Source organism: Triplophysa dalaica, chromosome 13 (assembly GCF_015846415.1).
Source record: "Triplophysa dalaica isolate WHDGS20190420 chromosome 13, ASM1584641v1, whole genome shotgun sequence".
In the NCBI taxonomy this organism is placed as follows: Eukaryota; Metazoa; Chordata; class Actinopteri; order Cypriniformes; family Nemacheilidae; genus Triplophysa; species Triplophysa dalaica.
This window is the reverse complement of record NC_079554.1, coordinates 19,651,757-19,675,232: the sequence shown is the minus strand read 5'-3', so window position 1 is coordinate 19,675,232 and position 23,476 is coordinate 19,651,757. Positions and strand designations below refer to the sequence as shown.

Sequence of the window (23,476 nt, the reverse complement as noted above, 5' to 3'; positions counted from 1 at the left end):
CCTCTTTTATGTTGTTCTAGCTCCATTACCATCCCTACTTGAAAATGTAATTTTGAATAAGATATTAAATGGATAGTTTACTCAAAAATGAAACATTTGAATATCTTTCTTCAGCTGAACATAAAAGCAGATATTATGAAGAATATTGTCACCCAAACAACATTGTCCCGCCTTGACTTCCATTGTACAGTATGGACAAACATTTCTCAAAATATCTTCTTTTGTATAGAGGTATACACGACACGAAGACACAAGGGCCCCTGTATCACTCCACCTGACCATGCATTAATGTTTCCTATTCTTATATAGTTTTTTAACAGTATATATAGTTTTTTTTATTAAACAATCAAATTAATGTGATGTAAACAAATCTCTAAATCACTAACAATAATGATGGGTTCAATACATACAAATATAACAAAGTCCATGTCCTTGACCAATAAATTAAGATTGACTGTAAACTAGTAACTACTGTATGACATTAAAAATCCTCTAGAACTACTTTTTGATTTTCTATATTCACATATGATGTGCTAATGTAATATCGCCACCTTATGGTGGCACCCAGGCAGTTGATTCACAAGATAATAAAGCCCATTTTAATAATAAATAAAAACTTGCTAAAACACGTTTAAGGTGAAATGCAAAAGAGTTGTGACTAACCCTTCCGGGGAAGTTTTGAGACATTAAACGTGGCGCCGCCTGGGTCGAAGAGTAACTGCGCTCAGATTCATTCATCTGAGGTTGCCCGTCTCTCTGCCTGTTTTCTTTGTGATGCTGGACAATCGGGCTCACAGTCTGAAGTTTTGTCAAAGGCTCTGTTTGCTGACCTGAGCTGGCTTCTATCACAATTTGGTTTTGAGGTATTTCCGCAGACATTGCCCTCGAGTTTAGCAGAGCTGCTGAAAAAGAGGGTTTGCTTGTTAGTTTGAGTAAAATCCTTATTGTCTGCAGATAACTTTACAAGCTTAACGACAGAAACAAGTACAAGATGTCCCTATAATGCAAGAAGAACTTAACTCAATACAGGTCAGTGTAAACCAAGCTAAAACAGACAACAAAATTAGACAAGCCATTACACCTTAATATACATGAAACATTAAATCATACTTAGTTTTTTTCTTTAACCTTGTTAAAGTGTACGCATGTGTTGTAAATCCTCACAGCCAAGCAAGCCCTGTGACTGACAGCTTAACTGTTAGTAGTTATAGTAACTGTAAACAATGAAGGTTGATACCAGATCAAAACAACAAACCTTCATAGAACAAATATTCAATCTTTACAAGAAAGGAAATTACCCAAATATTTTTCTTTCTTTGAACTTTTTCTGCCTTACGATCTGACAATGAAAATAACAGTGTTGAATTGCTTAATGTGAATATCATTCTTTGTCCAAAACTGACCTTCACAGAATAAAATGTAAAATTTCTGTCAAATGACTGGGGTTGAGATTACCTCATGTTTAAAGGGACAGTTCACCCCAAAATTTAAATCTGTCATCATTTACTCACCTTTGAGTTGTTCCAAATCTTTATACATTAATTGCAATATGCAATTCCCCCTTGAAGTCCAAGAAATCATTGCGGCACGTCCATCCAAGTTTGTTAACGCAAGATCGGTCTCCACGAGAACCATGGAATTGAGAAACGGCCATAGAGACCATCAATGCTCCCTGACCTTTACGTTGCATTGTGGATATTTTTAGGGAACGAACTTAGTCAGTGCACTGGAAGGATTTTGCAAATGACAGCATTTAAAATGGCCAATTCGCTGATCAGTGCCCCAAAAACTCAACAAGGGAGCCGATACGCACCCAAAGTCAATTTCTTATGTGCATGCACATGTCCAGTCATTGTAATTTAACAAGTATGCAGCAGTGTCCTGAAAATTGAAGCCAAAGTGATATGATCACCCCCTGGTGGCTGGCACAGGAATGGTCATAAACTAGCCTAACCTCTCCATCTTTGGGATGTGAACCAAACTGCTCCTCAAATGGTTTCTGTCATTTTTTTTAGTTCTTGTCACGCTGATCTATGTTCAAGTGTTCGTTTTTTAATAAGGTTGTATTCTGTCATGTCATACTCATGCTCTTGAATTACTGAAGAAGATGCATTGCAGAGGAGAAGACTGTAGAGGCAAGATCTCCATCAACTAGAGTGGAAACACCTGCCAACACTGGGACTCTCAGTATCCCCACGAACATCATTTCGATCCATCGAAGAGCAGTTACTGAGAATTCATGAAATATTGCTTAGTTAGTACAAGTAGCCTACACAAAACGTGATGTCTCTGATCACTAAAATTATGAATTTGAGCCATTCAACATTGAAGCATATATTGAGAGCAAAAACTTGAACATTTTTAGACCTTTAAATTTAACTGAACTTTAAACAATCTTTACAAGCCCATTATGAAGTTCTCAAACACTTTACAGTCTTTAGAGCAAAATTCTCTATTAAGAATTCTCAATTAACTACAAAACACATCTAATTCTTCTTTTCATTTCTTTTATTAACATAAGTCAGAGGAGTTATTAACCTTTAAGCACCTTTAAGAGCTACGACTCAACGCAGATCTGACGCCTTTCCCATTTTCACTTATGGGAACTCTAATGTGACTTTAAATACTTTATAGAGACATTAAAAAGAATTAACAGTGAAAAAAGTCTCAAGATTGTAAAACTGTAAGATTGTAAAACAAATGAATGTGACATCATTTTAGTGTGCCTCTTTTTTTTCCCCCTTCTTTCCTTTATTATTTTTATTATATATATTTTTAATTATGATTTTATCCAATGTTTATTGTACTTTAATGGTTTAAGCAAATTGTGTTCTGATAAAAAAACTTATGGGAACTTTTTGGACTCTTTTTATTTTAATTAACTCGTAGAAGTCTGTGCTTATGAAGATACTCGACAAAATTGCTTTGAAGCATAATCTTGTGTGTTATTGTTAAAAAGTCTTTGTATCAATAACAGGCGTGATCGTATAATGTAACACCAGCAAAAGGATGTCAAAAAATAAAACAAATGCTGGGTTAATTGTGAGTTAATCTGAAAAAAATAGTTGCATGTGTTAACAAGTTATTTTTGACTTCACTTATTTAAACACATTCATAAAGCTTCTATTTGTATTAACTATGTGTTGTATTTCATTATGAGGGAGTTTCCTAGAGGTTGAGATTAAAATAAAACTATGCTGTATGTTACAAACAACATCACTAACAAAAAATATGTCGTTCATCTTGGGACAAATCAATGGCACTGATATATTTGAAGGCATGTCTCAGTTAAGATGTAGGCCTATCAAATGTGCACTTTAGTCTGGAACTAGACCTAAGCCCTGTCCACATCTAAATGTTTAGTCATTTTGCAGTGTAAACAAACTCAAATGAAATGAATACTCTCCCCGGCAAACTGTGCATTAGGCTTTTTTAGTGTGAAGCTTTACATTGTCTAAGCGTATATTTTTATTATTAATTACAATATTACTGACAAGGAAAATACAAGAGAATAAAATAAGTAACAGTGAACATAGTTATACAGAGCTGTTGAATATAATAATTTTATGATGCCTAACGCAACGCTGATGTGAAAGATTACTGCATCAACGCATAAAAGCAAATAATAATAAAAAATTGTTGTGTCTTAACTGTAGCTTTGTATAATGTGCTTGTTGGCGTTCATGACTACATATTAAAGGGATAGTTACTGTAAAAAAACTGCATCATTCACCCTCATGTCAGTATCTAGCTTTCCTGTGGCTCAGTGGTAAGATCATGGCACTTGCAATGCCAAGATCATGGTTTTGATCCCAGGGGATTGCACATAGTCAGAAACAAATGTATAATACAATGCAATGTAAGTCAATTGGCGTCTGCCAAATGCATAAATGTAAACGTATTCTCATTCCAAACCTGTATGATTTATTTTCTTCTGCACAACACCAACAAAAATATTTAGAAAAACGCTGAAAACCAAACAACACGGACCCCCATTGATTTCCATTGTATGGACACAAAACCACAGAGACATTATTTCTAAAAAAGAATTCCACAGAAGAAACAAGTCAATCATTAAACAAACAAACAGCATAATGTGATGTAACACCAGCTATCTTAAAAGAAAATGTCCACTTCTGACAAATCATGTGATCAGTAACAGTAATGATGCGTTCAATACATGTTGATTGACAAACACAGTCTATGTCATTAATTAGGCAAGGCAAGGCAAGTTTATTTATATAGCACGTTTCATACACAAGGGCAATTCAAAGTGCTTAACATAAAATGATTGACAGAGACAAATAAGACGTATCTTTAAAATGCAAATGATTTAAGATCACAAATACTTTAGATTTTAGGAAACAATAAAACAGCATTACAATTGATTAAAAATGTGAGTGTACTGTACATATATAAAGATTATGAGCAAAAGAAAATTAAATTAGAAATAGAAGTGCAGTTGATGTAAACTAGCACTGTGCTCAGGTTGTGAATGCAAAGCTAAACAAGTGTGTTTTTAATCTGGATTTCAAAGTAGCTACTGTTGGTGAACGTATGATGTCTTCTGAAAGCAGATTCCAGCTACGGATGGCGTAATGGCTAAACGCTGACTCTCCTTCTTTTGAGTGAACCCTTGTTATCTCTGACTTAATCCTGATGATCTGAGAAGTCTGTTTGGTTATATTCAATAAGCATATCTGAGATGTATTGAGTGCCTGAACCATTGAGTGATTTACAAACAATTAATAATACTCTGAAGTTGATTCTAAAAGTAACTGGTAACCAGTGTTAGGACCTGAGGATATGGATATGCTCAGATTTTTGGGTTCTGGTCAGAGTCCTGGCAGCAGCGTTCTGTATGAGCTGCAGCTGATTGCAAAATAATTGACTTGAAAAGTAAATGTGTATGATGTGCCAATTTTAAAAATGATATATTGGTTACATTTATATATAAATGTATTTATAAATTGCTGTATTTATATATATAAATTGCTTTATTTAAATAAGAGATAATTATTATAGTCTATGAGGTTTATAAAAATTGCTTTAAAATTTAAAAGATTGTTAGAAAAATTACAGAACAGCTTCATGTGAGAGAAATATAATTATATTAATTTACTAAACATTCTCCAAGTTGAGAAACCATTGACTGAAAGACATATTATGACCTGGTCCATGTCCTTGTTAAGATAATAATTGATAGATGTCTGAGTGCAGGGTGATGTTTGTTATAGTCACATTCAGAACCTCTGAACTTAGTTTGCTTGTCAACGCTTCCACATGGAGGTTCAAAAAGCAGATCTTTTATTTTGTCTTTTCCTCTTCTCTGGTAAGCATTCTTAAGAGTTTAAGTCCATTTCTATTATTAAGAATGCTCATTTAATCTGGATGTAAATAATCTGATGAATTATGTTACCTCCAGTTTTCCTAACGGACTACACTGAAAGTACAGGTAAGTGTATGAAGTCTTACTGAAGGATTTTTTATGTCATTTCAACTGGTTTAAGTTCTTACCCCCAATACTTCATTTATATTTAAATATATAAAGATAAAAACAAATATCCAGTTAATTTCCTGAATCACCATAACTAACTTAATAAAAAATTAATAATGTTACAATGCCATAGATGAAACAATTTTGGCTGAAATGTGTCACAAAGAACCTTTAACATCTTATTTAACATTTTGTTTTTAGAGGTAAAAAAATATTTTCTGTTTAAAATATGGTTCTTATGGCATCGCCGTGAATACAATTTGGAGTACATATTTTTATTTTAACCAAAATGAAACCAAAGAGCAAACATAAGCTATTTTCACCCATGCACATCTTATCAATGTTATGTTTTTGAAACATTTGCAGTCACTTACTATCTTATTCATATTTTTCTACATTATGAAAATGTTAACATAGATTTTAGAATAAGAGTAAAGTCGTCAAAACGATGGAATAATGTTAATGTATGTAAATAAGGTTAAATATTAATCACAAATCTAAAGTCTGCTTAGAATTTGCAGAATGTTTTATCGTCATTGTATCAATATATTGAAGGAGTTCTCGTCAGTGCTGGGTTCTTCTGGCTACTCTGACGTAGTTAAAATCATCCATTTCAAACACATATTTAATCACTGTTCAGTTATTACAATTTACAAGATATACAAGAGCATATGCAAGAGTATGTGATGTGAGTGAATCATCGTTTGCTTTGATTATGTTTTATTATGAATTGAATGTTTAGATAAACTTGCTCATATCTCATACTCCTGAATCTGCTCTTGAATAGCTGCAGAAGATTGTATGCACTGCAGAGGAGACGACTACAGAGGCAACATCTCCATCACTGAGAGTGGACACACCTGCCAACGCTGGGACTTTGATCCAATACGTCGGTTCAAACCGTCAGCGTGAGAAACTAGCATTTACTTACTTAGCATTAATGAAATATTGTCCACTTAGTACAAGTACACAAAATATGTGTTTTGTAGATACCCTGAGGAGAACTTGGAGGATAACTATTGCAGGAACCCTGATGGAGAGCTCAGGCCCTGGTGCTATTCCTCAAATCCATCCGAACGCTGGGAGTACTGCTCTATTCCTAAATGTAGTAAGATTCACTTGTGTCTGCCTTAAATAATTGTTTCAAATAATCAGCTTTTTATAATTAGATTAATTATTGATTTTTTTTCTCTTGTAGGAACTGAACCGTCCACAATTGTACCAGAGCTCACCTGTATTACTGGAGATGGAAGCTCTTACAGGGGAACTGTTTCTGTTACCAGATCAGGGAAAACTTGCCAGAGCTGGACATCTCAAACACCTCACACGCATACTAGAACTGAAGAAAACTACCCCTGCAAGTAAGCATTAAAGGGAAATAAAAAACACTATATCATGAACTCTCACCTTATATTCGTACGATAACTCCATGACCTCTGTTTACCTTTGGAACACAAGTTAAGATAGTTTTGATGAGGTCAAAAAGCTGTCTGATTCCCTTCATATACAGCAACGAACCATCACTCAAAGAATGATTAGTAAAGACATTGAAAATAGTCCATGTGACTCCATTTGCTCAACCTTAATGTTATGAAGCGACGAGGATCCTCTCGATTTCCTCTCTTCTGCCTCATCCATGTGTATTCACAAGAGCACGCCACTTCTTTTTAACAATGTCTTTATTAGCTTTCTGCGCTTTGAGTGTATGTATATGTCTATGAGTATGTTTCGATGCACAAAATAAACTATCTATCAAAAATCATCGTGTTTACATGCATAAAACTGCATTTACATGGAAGTTTGAAACTTGCCAGGATTTCAGAAGCTGTATTTCTTCTCATGTCCAACAATAGTTTTTCATTTAACTGTTGCTACATTAACTGCATTATTCGAGAGCAGACTTACATGAATTATTTCACTGTAAGTTCCGTTTGAGACTTTTACTAAAATGCTGTCAGACAAGAGCACATAAACAAAACTGAGAGAAACCTGTAAAGGTGTTTTCATGCAAGACGAAATCAGAGTAATGGGCGTAAACTACCTCTGCCGAGCGGGTCTTGCGTTTATGAGCTTTCCCTGATAAAAGAAAACGATTTTATAAGTTAACATGACCTTACTTGTTTTCAGATTACTACACATAATCGGAGTGAGACTGTCCATGTAAACACAATCAAAGAAGGGAATCAGAGAGCTTTAGGACCTCATTAAAACTCTCTTTCTTAATTTGTGTTCCAAAGATAATCATAAGTCTTCTGAAGTGACTGAAGTATGTGAAAAAAAAACAATAAAAACAATCCTAAATATATTAAAATATATTATTTGCTCTGCTATTATTGCATCACTTTATTCGTTTACATGAAACCAGAATATTAGAACTTTCATTTTTACGTAACCTGTTGAAAAATCATTTCATTCCAGAGGTCTTGTAGAGAACTACTGCAGGAACCCTGATAATGACAGAATGCCCTGGTGTTTCACCACAGACCCCAAGACCCGCTTTGAACACTGCAATGTGCCCAAATGTGATGACCAACCTAAATCTGGTCTGTATTAATGGAAATAAAATAACATTTGAAATAAGATTTGGCCACAGTATATAAGATATATGACTATTTCTTTCCAACCAGATGATCTGAAATGTGCACAGCCACACTGTTGAAAAAAATTAATGTAATTTTACAGGCAATGGTCTGTATTGTTTTACTGAATATTTACTGTACAAAAAACACTACTTTTAAAATGACTGGAAAATAACCATAATTTTATGTTACAGAAATATTATGTTTTTTAAAAAGGAATTTATAGTATTTTTACAGTTCCCAAAATGTAAAGAAGTAAAAACATATGTAAAATTGAAACTGCTTTGTCATTAAAAGTAGTTGAAGGACATTAAGCATTTAAGGTATTTTACAGGTCAACTGAAAATTCTACAGACACAAATGTAATTTATTTTGACATTTATTTTTGTTCTCACCTAAACAACATACAACTTTGCATTTTGACAACGTAAATATAGTGTGTATTAAAACAGCTAGATCCTATTACGTTTTTGAAACTTTGCCTATTAAATATGAAAATAAAGCATTTACATGTCCGAATGTTATCAATTCACTATAGCTAATACATCATATAGTACTATTTTGTAATAATTTCAATAATATATTACACTACGGCAGTATTTTCAGTTGAAACAACAATATTGTAATTCATCTGAAATCAAACGTAGCCTAGAACTCTCCCCCCATTCGTATGCAAGTGCGCCAAATTAAAATTTGCAGCGTCTGATTGGATGATGGAATTATTTAACCTGGTCGCACCAATTGCGTATAAATAACACGCGCTGTGCATTATCGTACAATACGGACGCGAAATTGCGATTTCGCGTGCATAATACGCCTATTAGCGTGTTTGTATATTAAAAATTTGTCTCATTAACCTGTCCCCTAACCCAAACCTAAACCTAATGTTAGCGTCCGTGCATATTATAACCTCTACCCTAACCCAAACCCTAAACCTAACAGTATTATTTTAATTATTTCAGTGTTTCCTCTTCATATACGTTTTAAAATGGCTGCTCTCCACCCAGGTAGAAGCAAACATTGGCGTATCATATGCACGCAAAATTGCAATTTGGCGTATGTATTAGACGATAATGCAACAGCGTGTTATTTATACGCAATTGGTGCGACCAGGTTGAATAGTTGCGTAAGACTTCCATCATCCAATCAGACGCTGCAAATTTAAATTTGGCGCACTTTCGTCGTAACGGCTATAAGTGACGGTACTAGTGCGAGCAGCAGAGCCAGAGCGGGAGTTTTCAAACTAGTCAATTCCTAAGAAAAGCAGGAATTGCGGGAAACATCTCTGAGAACAGCAGTGAACAGTAGCGTGCCAGGGACAGGGAAGAAATTTCTTCTGCTCGGATGGAAATATATGACATGTAGACTACATATAAAACCGACAATCCTTTTGAAACTGAAAGAAAACAACGCGGCTTTAGCGCCTGCTTCACTATAACGTTACTCGTCACCATGTCAGTCAGAGCAACCGACCACCGGAGGGGGGTAAGCGTTTTATAACACATTTAAACGATTGTTTTATTCTTTCATGTCGTGTGCTTTTTATTTATTTATTTACATAACATGCTCCACAAACAGCTCTGGTCCTAGAGCGTTTAGAATATATATTTAATTGAGTCCTCTGATGACTTTATTTATTTAGTCAAGTAACGGAATTTATGGATTTTTGATTCCATAGGGCTTAAAATTTGATTGAATTCATTTTGTGAAATGTAAACAATACATGGTATTCCTTTGCATTAAATGTAAAATGTAAATTCAAATGAAATAGTGATATAGACAGTTTCATCTAACGGACGCGCCTGGCCCGAAGTTAGCTTCCGGTCTGTGTTTGTTTATGGTTCTGGTCTTGAGTTGAGCTTGGTATCGCGGATATTAAGTAAAGATCGTTTCCATGAAGATATTTTGTAAATTTCCAACCCTACATACTTAAAAACTTTATTTTTGTTAAGGCCTGCTACAGCACCTCTGATGGACAACTTAAAAGACGATTTTCTCAATGTTCCGTTTTTTTAGCACCCTCAGATTCCAGAGTTATAAACATCTGTATCTCTGCCATATATTGTTCTATCCTTAATAACTCATACATCAATAGAAATGTTAATTATTCAGCTTTAAGGTGATGTAAAAATGTAAATTTCGAAAAATTGACCCATAAGACTGGTTTTTGTTGTCCAGGGTCACAAATTATACTCCATTTTGGTTAAATGGATCAGAAGCACTGCATGTATTTAATTCATTTTACATTCCAACTATTTAAGATGAAATTATTTCCTTTTATTCAATTCTGGGACAAGGCAATTAAAAGTCCAGAGTCTGAATGGAATATTCTTATTTTTAATGAGATTATTCCAATTTTGATACTTTGTTTATTTTGCAGTCATGTAAAGACTTTACAGGAATCTTTTACCTTGTGTGCATTTTGTTCTTACAAATTTAGAGTGACAGTGGCGGACCTCTGGTCTGCAAAGCACAGAACTAGTTTGTTCTTCAGGGAGTGACATCATGGGGTAAGGGTTGCGCTGTTGCTAACCTGGAGTGTACGTCCGAACCTCTGAGTTTATCGACTGGATTCAACAAACCATGATTTTTTTTAAATCACAAACATAAGCTATGCAATGACATTTAAATGAATAACTATTGTGTACAAATAAAATTACGATACAGAAGTTACAGCTCATATTGTGTATGCTCAAATTTGAAAAAAAAAGAAAAAAAGGTCACATGTGTACACAGTCCCCAGTGTTTATTTTGTATTTTACCAATTTTACCAAGTTACACATAAAATGACACATACACCAGTAAAACACGTGATTTTAGATCAATGAAAAAATAGCTTAACCATCAGATCAATCACCTTCACATCAGATGATGAATGACAGCATGCAAGTATATTGCACACTTGGGAAAAATAATACTGTGGCAACATTAATTCAAGACACATGAACAATTGTTTTTCCATGTATTCACCAACATTCTAAACCTGTATGACGTTCTTCTGCCTGACACCAAAGACAATATTTAGAAAAACGCCGGTACCCAAACAACATTGGTCCCCATTGATTTCCATTGTATAGACACAAAACCACTGAGACATTATTTCTCAAAATATCTTCTTTAGTGTTCCACAGAAAAAAGAGAGTCATTAAATATATAAACATGCAATTTATAACCTATTTATCCAGCTATATCCCCCAAAAATATCTACAGGACAGACACATGAATATGCAGCCAAACACAGCTAAAACAGAAAGTGAGAGCTGACACAACAGTGCAGTGATCATTTCAGCACCAAATGTATGTCATCCTTGCATATCTATGGCTCGAATTACTGATCCACAATGTCAAGTGAGTTGATGTGATTGGTTACAGATTTATGACCTCATAAGCCGGGGCAGCTTCAAACAGACTTTGCTAAACTTCAGTTTTATACAGAAAATGCTCAGCAATGGTTTGAATAGATAAATTTACTCATGGAAATACCACAATCACTCCTTCCAATACAGCCAGGAACCTCAGAGTCATATTTGATGAACAACTGTCTTTCAATGATCACATTGCAAAGACAACACGGTCATGCCGATACGCCTTATTCAACATTAGAAAGGTGAGACCCTATCTCACTGACCATGCGGCACAACTCCTTATCCAAGCCCTGGTAATCTTAAACTTGGATTACTGCAATGCTCTCCTTGCTGGTCTTCCTGTATCAAACTGCTCCAGCTGGTTCAGAACGCAGCAGCACGCCTCGTCTTCAAACAGCCCAAAAGGGCTCATGTCACACCCCTTTTCATCTCTCTCCACTGGCTACTGGTCAAAGCCGGTATCAGATTCAAGTCATCACCGGACCATCACTTGATCTGCACCGGCTTACTTTCACACCCTCCTGCACTCCTACACCCTATCAAGATCCCTGCGTTCAGCAAACCAGCGGCGTCTTGTATTGCCTTCTCATAAGGACAGTAAATTGTGTTCCCGCTCATTCTGCTTCACAACTTCTTCCTGGTGTAACATTCTTCCAAACGTTGTCCGGTCAACCACATCTCCCACAACATTAAAAAAACTACTTAAAACCCAACTCTTCTGTTAATACCTGACAGACAAAAAAAAAGAAAAAAATTAACCCTTTCTCTCAACAGGTAGTGGTCTAGCTGTAGATGAAACCAGTAACTTTGTATTGGCACCTAATGTATTATGGCTCCTGTATGACATATCGCTTGGTGCTCCCTAACTCTTTGTTACTAGCTTTGGATTAAAGCGTCTGCTAATGACTAATGTACTTGCTGAACAAAATATATAACACTTGGCTAGTGGGTTTTAGATATTTTACTGCAAAATTGTTGAGATCAAAATATTGTAAATGTCGCAATGATTTGCAACAACTGAGAAACTCTAAATAAATTAAATAAAACATGTTCATAAAAGACAAAGCAATTTTAAAACTATGAAATTTCATCAGAAAATATGTTCGCTGTAACGCTTTCCTTTGATCATGTTTGTGTTTGCCTCAGAATTCGATTTATCATCAATAACAGTCCACAAATATTTATATTGATTCATATCTTGTACCTGCTGCCCCTTTATGACAACAGGCAAACAGACAAAGCAGATTCAGAGTACTTATTGCGAAATTCAATGATCATCTCCTTTTTTGGGGGGGAATTTATATTATAAAATGGCATCACATCAATGAGTAAAAATGGTCAACCACTGGACCGTGGCTGTCATCGAACTCAGAAGAGAGACACAATCACTGAATCTTCAGCGACTTTAATATTGTGTCTTCCCTCAGAAATACTACTCAAAGATATAACCACTAGAGTATAGTGTTGTTCTGTGAATCATATCTGCATTGGTCATGGGCCCTGGTGAAGTCATACCAAACGGTGGGTGATTAAGACGTGATGTATAAGACTTATATAATGTCTCAATAAACATAATATATTTTTCCAAAAGAATCTGGTTTACTGCGTACCCGTCGTTCCCCTGAAAGGTATTCTCTTTAAACGTTTTTTCCTCTTCTTGCGAGGTCCGTAACAATTGTATAAAAGCCCTGAAACCTGTCCGTCTGTGCAGAAAAGTTATTTGGAGCACATATCTAAAATGAGGGTGATCGTTTCCTTGCTATTTAAATAGTGTAGCTCAATGGAGTTTCAAAACAATTTTATTTTGCCATGTTTTTCACATTCTGCTAAATAGTGGCGGGTTCAGAAATGATTGATTGACAAACATCTTATGACCTGGGCTGCGTTTCCCAAAATCATCTAAAGGCTACGTGCATCATAAAACAATTGTACAAATCATCTTAGACTACCATTTCCCAAAAGCTTTGTAACTTATGTAGTATTTGAAAATAGTAGATCTCCACACCACACAATTTTTTATAAAATGTGGTTCAACAAACACATATACAGCATTTTTTACTTTTGATTTTAACTTTTGAATTTTGCTAGAATGTGCAAAATACAAAATGTAGCTTTCTATACTGTGCTTGTTGGCGTTCACGACTAAATGTTAAATTTATAATTACTGTTACTAAAACTGTTTCATCGTTTACCCACCTCATGTCATTCCTAACCTGTAGGATTTATTTTCCAGACAAGAAACGAGTCATTAAACAAACAGCTTAATGTGACGTAACACAATTTATCTCAAAAGAAAATGTCCACTTCTCACAAATCATGTGATCAGTAACAGTAATGATGCGTTCAATACATATTGATTGACAAACACATACTAGTATCACAGTCTATGTCCTTGATTAGACACTTATTGACGTAACTGTGTATGACTGTGCCCATTTAAAAAATATTTTTGTTACATTTATATATAATAACATATGAATGTATATATAAAATCCTGTATTGAAATAAGAGATTATTATTATTATCGTCGTTGATGTTTAAAAAAATCGCTTTAGAACAGCAATTTTACATTTTTATTCATGTTACAGAAATATAATTATATTAATTTACTAAACATTCTCCAAGTTGAGAAACCATTGACTGAAAGACATATTATGACCTGGACCATGTCCTTGTTAAGATAATAATTGATAGATGTCTGAGTGCAGGGTGATGTTTGTTATAGTCACATTCAGAACCTCTGAACTTAGTTTGCTTGTCAACGCTTCCACATGGAGGTTCAAAAAGCAGATCTTTTATTTTGTCTTTTCCTCTTCTCTGGTAAGCATTCATAAGAGTTCTTTTAAAGTCCATTTCTATTATTAAGAATGCTCATTTGATCTGGATGTAAATAATCTGATGAATTATGTTACCTCCAGTTTTCCTAACGGACTACACTGAAAGTACAGGTAAGTGTATGAAGTCTTACTGAAGGATTTTTATGTCCATTCAACTGTTTAATTTCTTACACCCAATACTTCATTTATATTTAAATATATAAAGATAAAAAAAGATTATTGATTCTAGGCACATAGCCGAAACCACTTAAATATCCAGTTTATTTCCTGAATCACCATAACTAACTAACTAAAAAATAAATAATGTCACAATGCAGTAGATGAAACAATTTTGTGTCACAAAGAACCTTTAACATCTAATTAAATATTTTGTTTTTAGAGGTTACATTTTTTTTTCTGTTTAAAATATGGTTCTTATGGCATCGCCTTGAAGACCATTTGGAGTACACATGTTTATTTTGACCAACATTAAACAGAAGAGCAAACATAGCACATATGTATATCTTATTGATGTAATATATATAATTTTTTTAATATTGTCTTTTTACAGAAGTTATTTTCAAAAGTGATGGTTTTGAAACATTTGCATACTTTCTCACTTATTCACATTTTCTACATTTTAGAATAAGAGTAAACTCGTCAAAACGATGGAATAATGTAAATGTATGAAAGTAAGGTTAAATATTAATAACAATTCTAATCTCCTTAGAATTTGCAGAATGTTTTATCGTCATTGTATCAATATATTGAAGGAGTTCTCGTCAGTGCTGGGTTCTTTTGGCTACTCTGACGTAGTTAAAATCATCCATTTCAAACACATATTTAATCACTGTTCAGTTATTACAATTTACAAGATATACAAGAGCATATTCAAGAGTATGTGATGTGTGTGAATCATCGTTTGCTTGATGATTATGTTTTATTATGACTTGAATGTTTAGATATTACTAAATAAACATTTCTGGACATCTTGTATTTTCTGCATGTCAATATATTTCGGATAAGTGTCAATTTATTTTTCCGTCTCCCAAACATTATCCTATACAACCATGAAATTTCTGAATTATTATTACTGTGTTGTGGACAAAAATAAAGGTAAACATTCAAATAGTATATGTAGAAAATAAGACATAACAAAAAATAAAAAATGACAATGACTTAGTTATATCTCATGCTCTTGAATCTGCTCTTGTATACATGCAGAAGATTGTATGCACTGCAGAGGAGACGACTACAGAGGCAACATCTCCATCACTGAGAGTGGACACACCTGCCAACGCTGGGACTCTGATCCACTAAATAAATACACGGCATCAACGTGAGAAACTATCACTTACTTACAGAGCATTAATGAAATATTAGAACCTAAGTTAATCAAAATGTGTGTTTTGTAGATACCCTGAGAAGAACTTGGAGAAGAACTACTGCAGGAACCCTGATGGAGAGCTCAGGCCCTGGTGCTATTCCACAAATCCGTCCAAACGCTGGGAGTTCTGCTCTATTCCCCGATGTAGTAAGATTCACTCGTGTCAGCCTGAAATCACAGTGTCAAATATTCAGTTTATTGTTGTATCACAATATTAATTATTGCTTTTCATTCTCTTGTAGGAACTGAACCAGCCGCAATAGTTCCAGATCACACCTGTATTACTGGAGATGGAAGCTCTTACAGGGGAACTGTTTCTGTGACCAAATCAGGGAAAACTTGCCAGAGTTGGACATCTCAAACTCCTCACACGCATGGCAGAACTCCAGACAACTCCCCATGCAAGTAAGCATTAAAGACTGAGCTCATCAAAGAATGAAAATGATGTCATGTAATTCATCATCTTTTCAAAACACAATATGATGATTTTTGGCACATTTACAAGATGGAACAACACTACAATATCATTTTGGATCAACAACAAGATAGTATATTATATCACATCTATCAGCACCGACATGAAACCAAAATGTAAGAATTAAAATTTTTACTTGACCCATTGCTTATATATAAAAAATCATTTCATTCCAGAGGTCTTGCAGAGAACTACTGCAGGAACCCTGGTAATGACCGAGCGCCCTGGTGTTTCACCACAGACCCCGAGACCCGCTGGGAATACTGCAATGTGTCCAGATGTCGAGGTAGAGCTTAACCTTGTCTGTAATGTAGACAATGAAATAAGATTTGCAAACAATAAATGAGATATATGGCTTACTAACTTACACAGTTATTCATATTCTTCTACTTAATTGTTTTATATTTTCTACATTTTAGAAAAAGAATTAACTCATCAAAATGATGGAATGATGCAAATATTTGGAATGATGTTGCCTCACAGCAAGAAGAGACTCTCTATCCAGTCGTATACAGCTTTATATTGAAACAATACACCCAAATACACAAAAAATAGGTTTTAATCTACTTTTCTGTTGGCAGAAAACAAAATGTGCGTAATAGGGGGTGAACTCGACCAGTTAAAACTACACACCAGCATCACTATAATTAAAATTGCTGAAATCCATCTGTGTATATACTTCCATACAGTCAAAGCGTTTTGAATCATAATTGCTCAAACAATGTCCATAAGTGGTTAGTTCTTGGAAACACTGTTTGTTCATGCATATCTCATTCTCGCTGCAGAGGCGATCCTGCGTAGGGAAAGCAAAAACGTGCTCGGCCCTTTTCTTGATCCTTTCTTTTCTTATCTTCTTTCCTCTTCTTCCTCTTCTCTGGACCAGACTGATAGTTCCGTCTTTTCCTTTTTAATCTTTGCACAGTTTAAAGCTAACGCACATGATGATTGACACTGACACAACGAACAAGTAAATGACATTTTCACGCAAGGCAGGGGCCCCCTAGTGGCCACGGAGGCCCCATGCAACTGCTTATATCGCTTATTAGGTAGGGCCGGCACTGAATTTGTCTTTGGAGCTTTCTGATCCTATTATAGACGGCAACGCATTTTACACTCAAATAGGTTAGAAAAAACACTGTTAAAATTTGTCGCCTTCTCTTGTGGATGGGCAGTGGAGACGGAAGATGGAAAAAAGGAAATTATTCAATATTTTTTTTTGCCAACAACAAGTATTTTATTTACCTCATAAAATTAAGTTTTAACTACTTAAGTCACATAGACAATTTGGACGATGTCTTGACCAACTTTTTGCGCTTTGAGTGATGTTGCTGTCTATGAAGGTAATCAGAAGGCTTTTTGACTATCAAAACTATCTTATTTTATGTTCCAAAGATGATCCAAGGTCATATGGTTATAGAATGACTTCATTAAACTAGCCCTTAAAGGGGCCATTCACATTTCGCATATTCGTTATTTTAAATGTGGACGCGCAACATGCACGCTCAAAAAGAGAGCGATGCTGTCGCGATCCCGTTTTTCTAGGGGTGGCGGCACCGCATCGAGATGAAAATATTTAAACTTTTCAGAGTGCCACAAGTGCACGGCAGGTCATATGACAAGAACCAACCAACCAATAAAGACAAGCTCAGTGAAGATGGAGACACAGATGATCACAGCATTAATAAATCTAGTAGCGAGTTATTGAAAGGTATTTTCAGTTCATAGAGGGTGAACCCACGGGAGTGGGAGGGAATAGGAGTCATTCTTCTGGGATTGGGACGGGACTTTCCCCCATTTTTATCTTGGGAGTGGGAGAGGTTTGAAAATGCAGTCTCATGTCAACCTCTAGCGTGGCGCATTATTGCTTAGCAACGCCAGGAGAGCTCAAACTCTTAGAATTTTATAATGAATTTTAATTTTATAATGAATTTTATAATGAATTTTATAATAAATTTTATAATGAATTTTATAATGAATTTAAAAACTTTAGAATTTCAAAATCAATTTTTTTTTTTAAATTTTCAGAGTCCTATTGATTTAATTTTAAAAACAATTTCATTCCAGAGGGCTTGTAGAGAACTACTGCAGGAACCCTGATAATGACAGAATGCCCTGGTGTTTCACCACAGACACCGAAACCCGCTGGGAAAACTGCACTGTGCCCAAATGTGATGACCAACCTGAACCTGGTCTGTATTGAAGGAAATTAAATAAGATTCGGCAGAAGTATATCAAATATATGGTGTAACTTACTCACTTTTAAATATTTTTCTACATAAAAATGAATAATAATTAATTACAGTTAACCCATCATAATAAGAGAGTGGTTCAAATATAAATATCGAAAGGAGTTTACATACAAACAAATAAAAAATATTTACGTTGTGGACAAACAAACTTAAACATGCAAGTACTGTAGTATAAGTAGAAAATCAGACCGAAAAAAAGTAAACAATGTGCACATCATATCTCTTACTCCTGAATCTGCTCTTGTATACATGTAGAAGATTGTATGCACTGCAGAGGTGACTACTACAGAGGCATCATCTCCACCACTGAGAGTGGATACACCTGCCAACACTGGGACTCAGATCCAAAAAATAAATACATGCCATCAAAGTAAGAAACTAGCATTTACCTACTGAGCATTGAAATATTGTCCACTTAGTACAAGTACACAAAATATGTGTTTTGTAGATACCCTGAGGAGAACTTGGAGAAGAACTACTGCAGGAACCCTGATGGAGAGCTCAGGCCCTGGTGCTATTCCTCAAATCCGTCCAAACGCTGGGAGTTCTGCTCTATTCCCCGATGTAGTAAGATTCACTCGTGTCAGCCTGAAATCACTGTTTCAAATAATCAGCTTTTTATAATTAGATTAATTATTGATTTTCTTTCTCTTGTAGGAACTGAACCGTCCACAATTGTACCAGAGCTCACCTGTATTACTGGAGATGGAAGCTCTTACAGGGGAACTGTTTCTGTTACCAAATCAGGGAAAACTTGCCAGAGCTGGGCATCTCAAACACCTCACAAACATGACATAACTCCAGACAACTACCCCTGCAAGTAAGCATTAAAGGGAAATAAAAAACACTATATCATGAATACTCACCTTGAATTCGTACGATAACTCCATGACCTCTGTTCACCTTTGGAACACAAGTTAAGATAGTTTTGATGAGGTCAAAAAGCTGTCTGATTCGCTTCATAGACAGCAACGAACCATCACTCAAAGAACAAAAGTTAGTAAAGACATTGCAAATAGTCCATGTGGCTCCATTAGCTCAACCTTAATTTTATGAAGCGACGAGAAAAAAAAAAATTCTGGGGAGTAAAAAAATATTCAACAATTTCCTCTCTTCCGCCTCAGTCTCCAACATGAGTTCACAAGAGCACGCTACTTCTTTTTAACAATGTCTGAATACATTTTTTTGTGCATTGAGTGTATATTGCAATGCTGTCTAAGAGTGTGTTTTCAGGGTCAAAATAAATGGAAATCTATCAAAAATCAGCTTATAAAAAAAAACAGTTTTCACACTGTTTACATGCATAAAACTGCATTTACATGGAAGTTTGAGACTTGCCAGGATTTCAGAAGCTGTATTTCTTCTCATGTCCAACAATAGTTTTTCATTTAACTTTTGCTACATTAACTGCATTATTCGAGAGCAGACTTACATGAATTATTTTACTGTAACTTAACTTCCGTTTGAGACTTTTCCTAATACGCTGTCAGACAAGAGCACACTACCTCTGCCAAGCGGGTCTAACGTTTATGAGCTTTCCCAGATAAAAGAAAAATGTTTTATGTGTTTAAATGACATTACTTGTTTTCAGATTACTACACATAATCGGAGTGAGACTGTCCATGTAAACACAATCAAAGAAGGGAATCAGAGAGCCTTTGGAACATATTTAAACTATCTTTCTTAATTTGTGTTCCAAAGATTATCATAAGTCTTACGTAGTGACTGAAGTATTTGAAAATCATTTTTTTCGTAAATTTTTATCCAAAATATGTTAAAATATATTCTTTGTTGCGTTACTTTATTCATTTACATGAAACCAGAATATTAGAACTTTCATTTTTACGTAACCTATTGAATAATCATTTCATTCCAGAGGTCTTAAAGAGAACTACTGCAGGAACCCTGATAATGACAGAATGCCCTGGTGTTTCACCACAGACCCCAAGACCCGCTGGGAACACTGCAATGTGCCCAAATGTGATGACCAACCTAAATCTGGTCTGTATCTGAAATGTGGACAGCCAGCAATAGAAACAAAAAGTTGCTTGTGGCATGTTGTTGGGGGATGTGTTTCTGAACCCCACTCCTGGCCTTGGCAGATCAGTCTTAGAAAAGGGTACACAAATTTCACTCCTATGTCTCTGTGCTTAATACTAATGCATAATAATTTACATAACATGCTCCATAAACAGCTCTGGTTCTAGAGCGTTTAGAATATGTATTTATTTGAGTCATCTGATGACTATTAATTTATTTAGTCAAGATCCTGAATTTATGGATTTTTGCATCCATAGGGCTTAAAATTTGATTGAATTCATTGTGTGAAATGTAAACAATCCATGGTATTCCTTTGCATTAAATGTATAATGTAAAATTCAAATGAATAATGTGAAATTCTAATGAAATAGTGATATAGACAGTTTCATCAGACGACGCGCCTGGCCCGAAGTTAGCTTCCGGTCTGTGTTTGTTTATTGGTCTGATCTTGAGTTGAAATTGGTATCGCGGTCTAAATTCAAAATATTGGCGAGACAAGTTTAGCCAAGTATCGGTTGTACTCGATTTCTTTAGCTTGTTATCAGAAATAATCAACAGGAATTTTATTATTTGCGGATGAGTAGCTGAAGTAATGTTCAGGCCACAAAAGTGTGGAACGTTTGTTTATGTTGTTGCTTTTTAACGGTTTATTCAAATTAAATAAATTAGATAAGATGTTTGTCACTGCCTGTGTACTACATCACTGACTTTCAGCTGGAGGATAGATTTTACCAACTAACTCTTTTCTGTCATAGTCCTGAGAAATCTCACTGGTGTGGTGGAACTCTGATTGATCCGCAATGGGTCCTCACCGCAACACATTGCCTTAAGGAGTGAGTGACCATTTTTAAATATGAGTATTTCAATATTAGAGGGTATATAAAGGCAAAAGTAAAAAACACTGGGAGGTTTAGAAGTTAAACCATCAAATGATGAAATGTTTACCTACCTTTACACAGGTCTCCAAGTCCATCTTTTTACAAGATCTTCCTCGGAATCCGCACAGAAAATGGGTCTGAATCATCCAAACAGGAACGAGGTGTTATTAAAATGGTTATGGAACCATCTGGAACTGACATTGCCCTTATAAAGCTAGACAGGTTAGAGAGTTCACTGTTATATATTGTTGATGTCTGTGACAGTAGTATAGCCATCGCAAATTAAAAAAACGCATTGATAAAAAAGAGAAAAGGTGAGCTACTGTAACAGTCATATCTCTCATTTATTGAATGATAAAATAGTTTCTCCAAGTCAAGCTGAAAGGCCTAGCACTAGTTAGGCAGAAAATACTGGACACGCTTCACTTTAAGAGTTAAGCTCTCAAATGTTCAAAGCCAAATTTAGAGCAAAACTCTGTCTACACTGGACGCGATTGGTTATTTTGAATGACATCATAAAGGCAAACTCACAATAAAGTGTGTCTTATTTTAGGCCTGCAGTACTTAATGATCAGGTATCGCTTGCTTGTCTACCCGAAAAGGACTATATTGTACCAGACGGTACTGAATGCTTTATAACAGGCTGGGGAGAGACACAGGGTAGGTGGCAAAACAGATTTCACAACATTTATATCTTATTTTACTTAAATGATTATATCCTGTAGCTTCAAGCTTTCCTTTTCTTCAGGAACTGGTGGAAAGGGTTACCTGAAAGAGGCCAGCGTACCAATAATTGAGAACAAACTCTGCAACAATCCGTCATTTTTGAAAGGCCGCATAAAGGAACACGAGATGTGCGCTGGACACAAAGAGGGCGGAACAGACTCTTGTCAGGTTAGAAACATGCACCAAAGATCAAACAATATATCCTACAAATGTTGATAAACAACGAGTATGAATTGTAACCAGTTTAGTCGTGAAATTTTACGCCTCATGTGCATTTTATTTTCACCAATTTAGGGTGACAGCGGTGGACCTCTCGTCTGCAAAGCACAGAACAAGTTTGTTCTTCAAGGAGTGACATCATGGGGTATTGGTTGTGCTGATGCTAAGAAACCTGGAGTGTACGTCCGAGTCTCTAAGTTTATCAACTGGATTGAACAAACCCTGAAAGAAAAATGATGCATCTAGCTTTTCTGTAGCTCAGTGGTAAAATCATGGCACAAGCAATGCCAAGGTCAAGGCTTCGATCCCACAGGATTGCACATAGTCAGAAACAAAAGTATAATATAAAGCAATTTAAGCCAAATGCATATTTGCAAATCTTGAACACAAATGTATAATGGGATATACATTAGAATTTAAATGTACATCTTCTCTATAGAATAAAATTATTATGATACAAAAGCTGTTTTAAAGTTACTGTTCATGTTCTGTGTATCGCGGCTGTCCTTTTGAAACCTCGCATCTCCATTTTTAATGATTTATGTAATCATTTAATAGTTGAATTGTTCCAGTAAGATAAGTTTCCTGCTGTTCTTCCCTTTTCATATCAGATAGTAGACGTCTAAGTCTGCTGGATAGTTAGATCTATCATTTATGGCATCACAATAACAATTGAAACAACCTACGGGATCATTTTGGATGAAATACCAAGATGGTATATTCTATAAACTTCACATCAGATGATGGATGACAACATGTAAGTCGTCGCCTTAGAATTATAAGGTTCTATCTGACATCTTTGTCCAAAATTGAGTATTCACATGACTTATTTACATTATGCCATGCTTTTTTTAAATGTGTACATTTTGTTATTGTATTTATTCAATTACAAAGTTTCCAATTCAAAGAAGTTTCCCGTCGCTCTGCTTGTTTACTTTATGATGCTGGACATCAGGCTAAAGTCTGAAGTTTTGCCAGAGGGTCTGTTTGCTGAGCTGGTTTCTGTTTTGATGTATTTCGGCAGATATTGCACTGTAGTTTATAGTGAAACTGCTACAAAAAGAGGTTTATATGCAAAATTATTCTTACTTGTAGCTTTCCTGTAGCTCAGTGGCTAGAGAATGATGCCAGCAACGCCAAGATCATGGGTTCGATCCCAGGGATAGCAAATACTCAAGTACAAATGTAAAGTATCACGCAATGTAAGTTGCTTTGGAAAAAAGTGCTTGCCAAATGCGTAAATGT

At 35.3% G+C, this 23,476-nt stretch overlaps 2 protein-coding genes across 3 annotated transcripts; both read left to right on the top strand.

The window, feature by feature from the left end:
• Nucleotides 1-5,180: 5,180 nt before the first annotated feature.
• On the top strand, nt 5,181-8,519 carry LOC130434478 (plasminogen-like). Of its 2 annotated transcripts, none has more exons than XM_056764672.1 (6): nt 5,181-5,332; nt 5,426-5,455; nt 6,285-6,405; nt 6,487-6,605; nt 6,696-6,858; nt 7,916-8,519. In XM_056764672.1, exons 1-6 carry the CDS (start codon nt 5,284-5,286, stop codon nt 8,049-8,051), a joined length of 618 nt encoding a protein of 205 aa, XP_056620650.1. In that variant the 5' UTR covers nt 5,181-5,283; the 3' UTR covers nt 8,052-8,519. The 2 variants fall into 2 exon arrangements, with proteins under 2 accessions (XP_056620650.1, XP_056620651.1); XM_056764673.1 differs by having other exon boundaries at nt 6,291-6,405; nt 7,916-8,518.
• A 5,604-nt stretch (nt 8,520-14,123) lies between these two features.
• Nucleotides 14,124-22,693, top strand: LOC130433975 (plasminogen-like). The gene is made up of 18 exons (XM_056763784.1): nt 14,124-14,261; nt 14,360-14,389; nt 15,482-15,596; nt 15,673-15,791; nt 15,887-16,049; nt 16,296-16,405; nt 16,539-16,633; nt 17,662-17,827; nt 18,174-18,308; nt 18,624-18,738; nt 18,817-18,935; nt 19,026-19,188; nt 20,245-20,487; nt 21,164-21,241; nt 21,368-21,508; nt 21,840-21,946; nt 22,035-22,180; nt 22,307-22,693. Exons 1-18 carry the CDS (start codon nt 14,213-14,215, stop codon nt 22,466-22,468), a joined length of 2,256 nt encoding a protein of 751 aa, XP_056619762.1. The 5' UTR covers nt 14,124-14,212; the 3' UTR covers nt 22,469-22,693.
• Nucleotides 22,694-23,476: the final 783 nt, after the last annotated feature.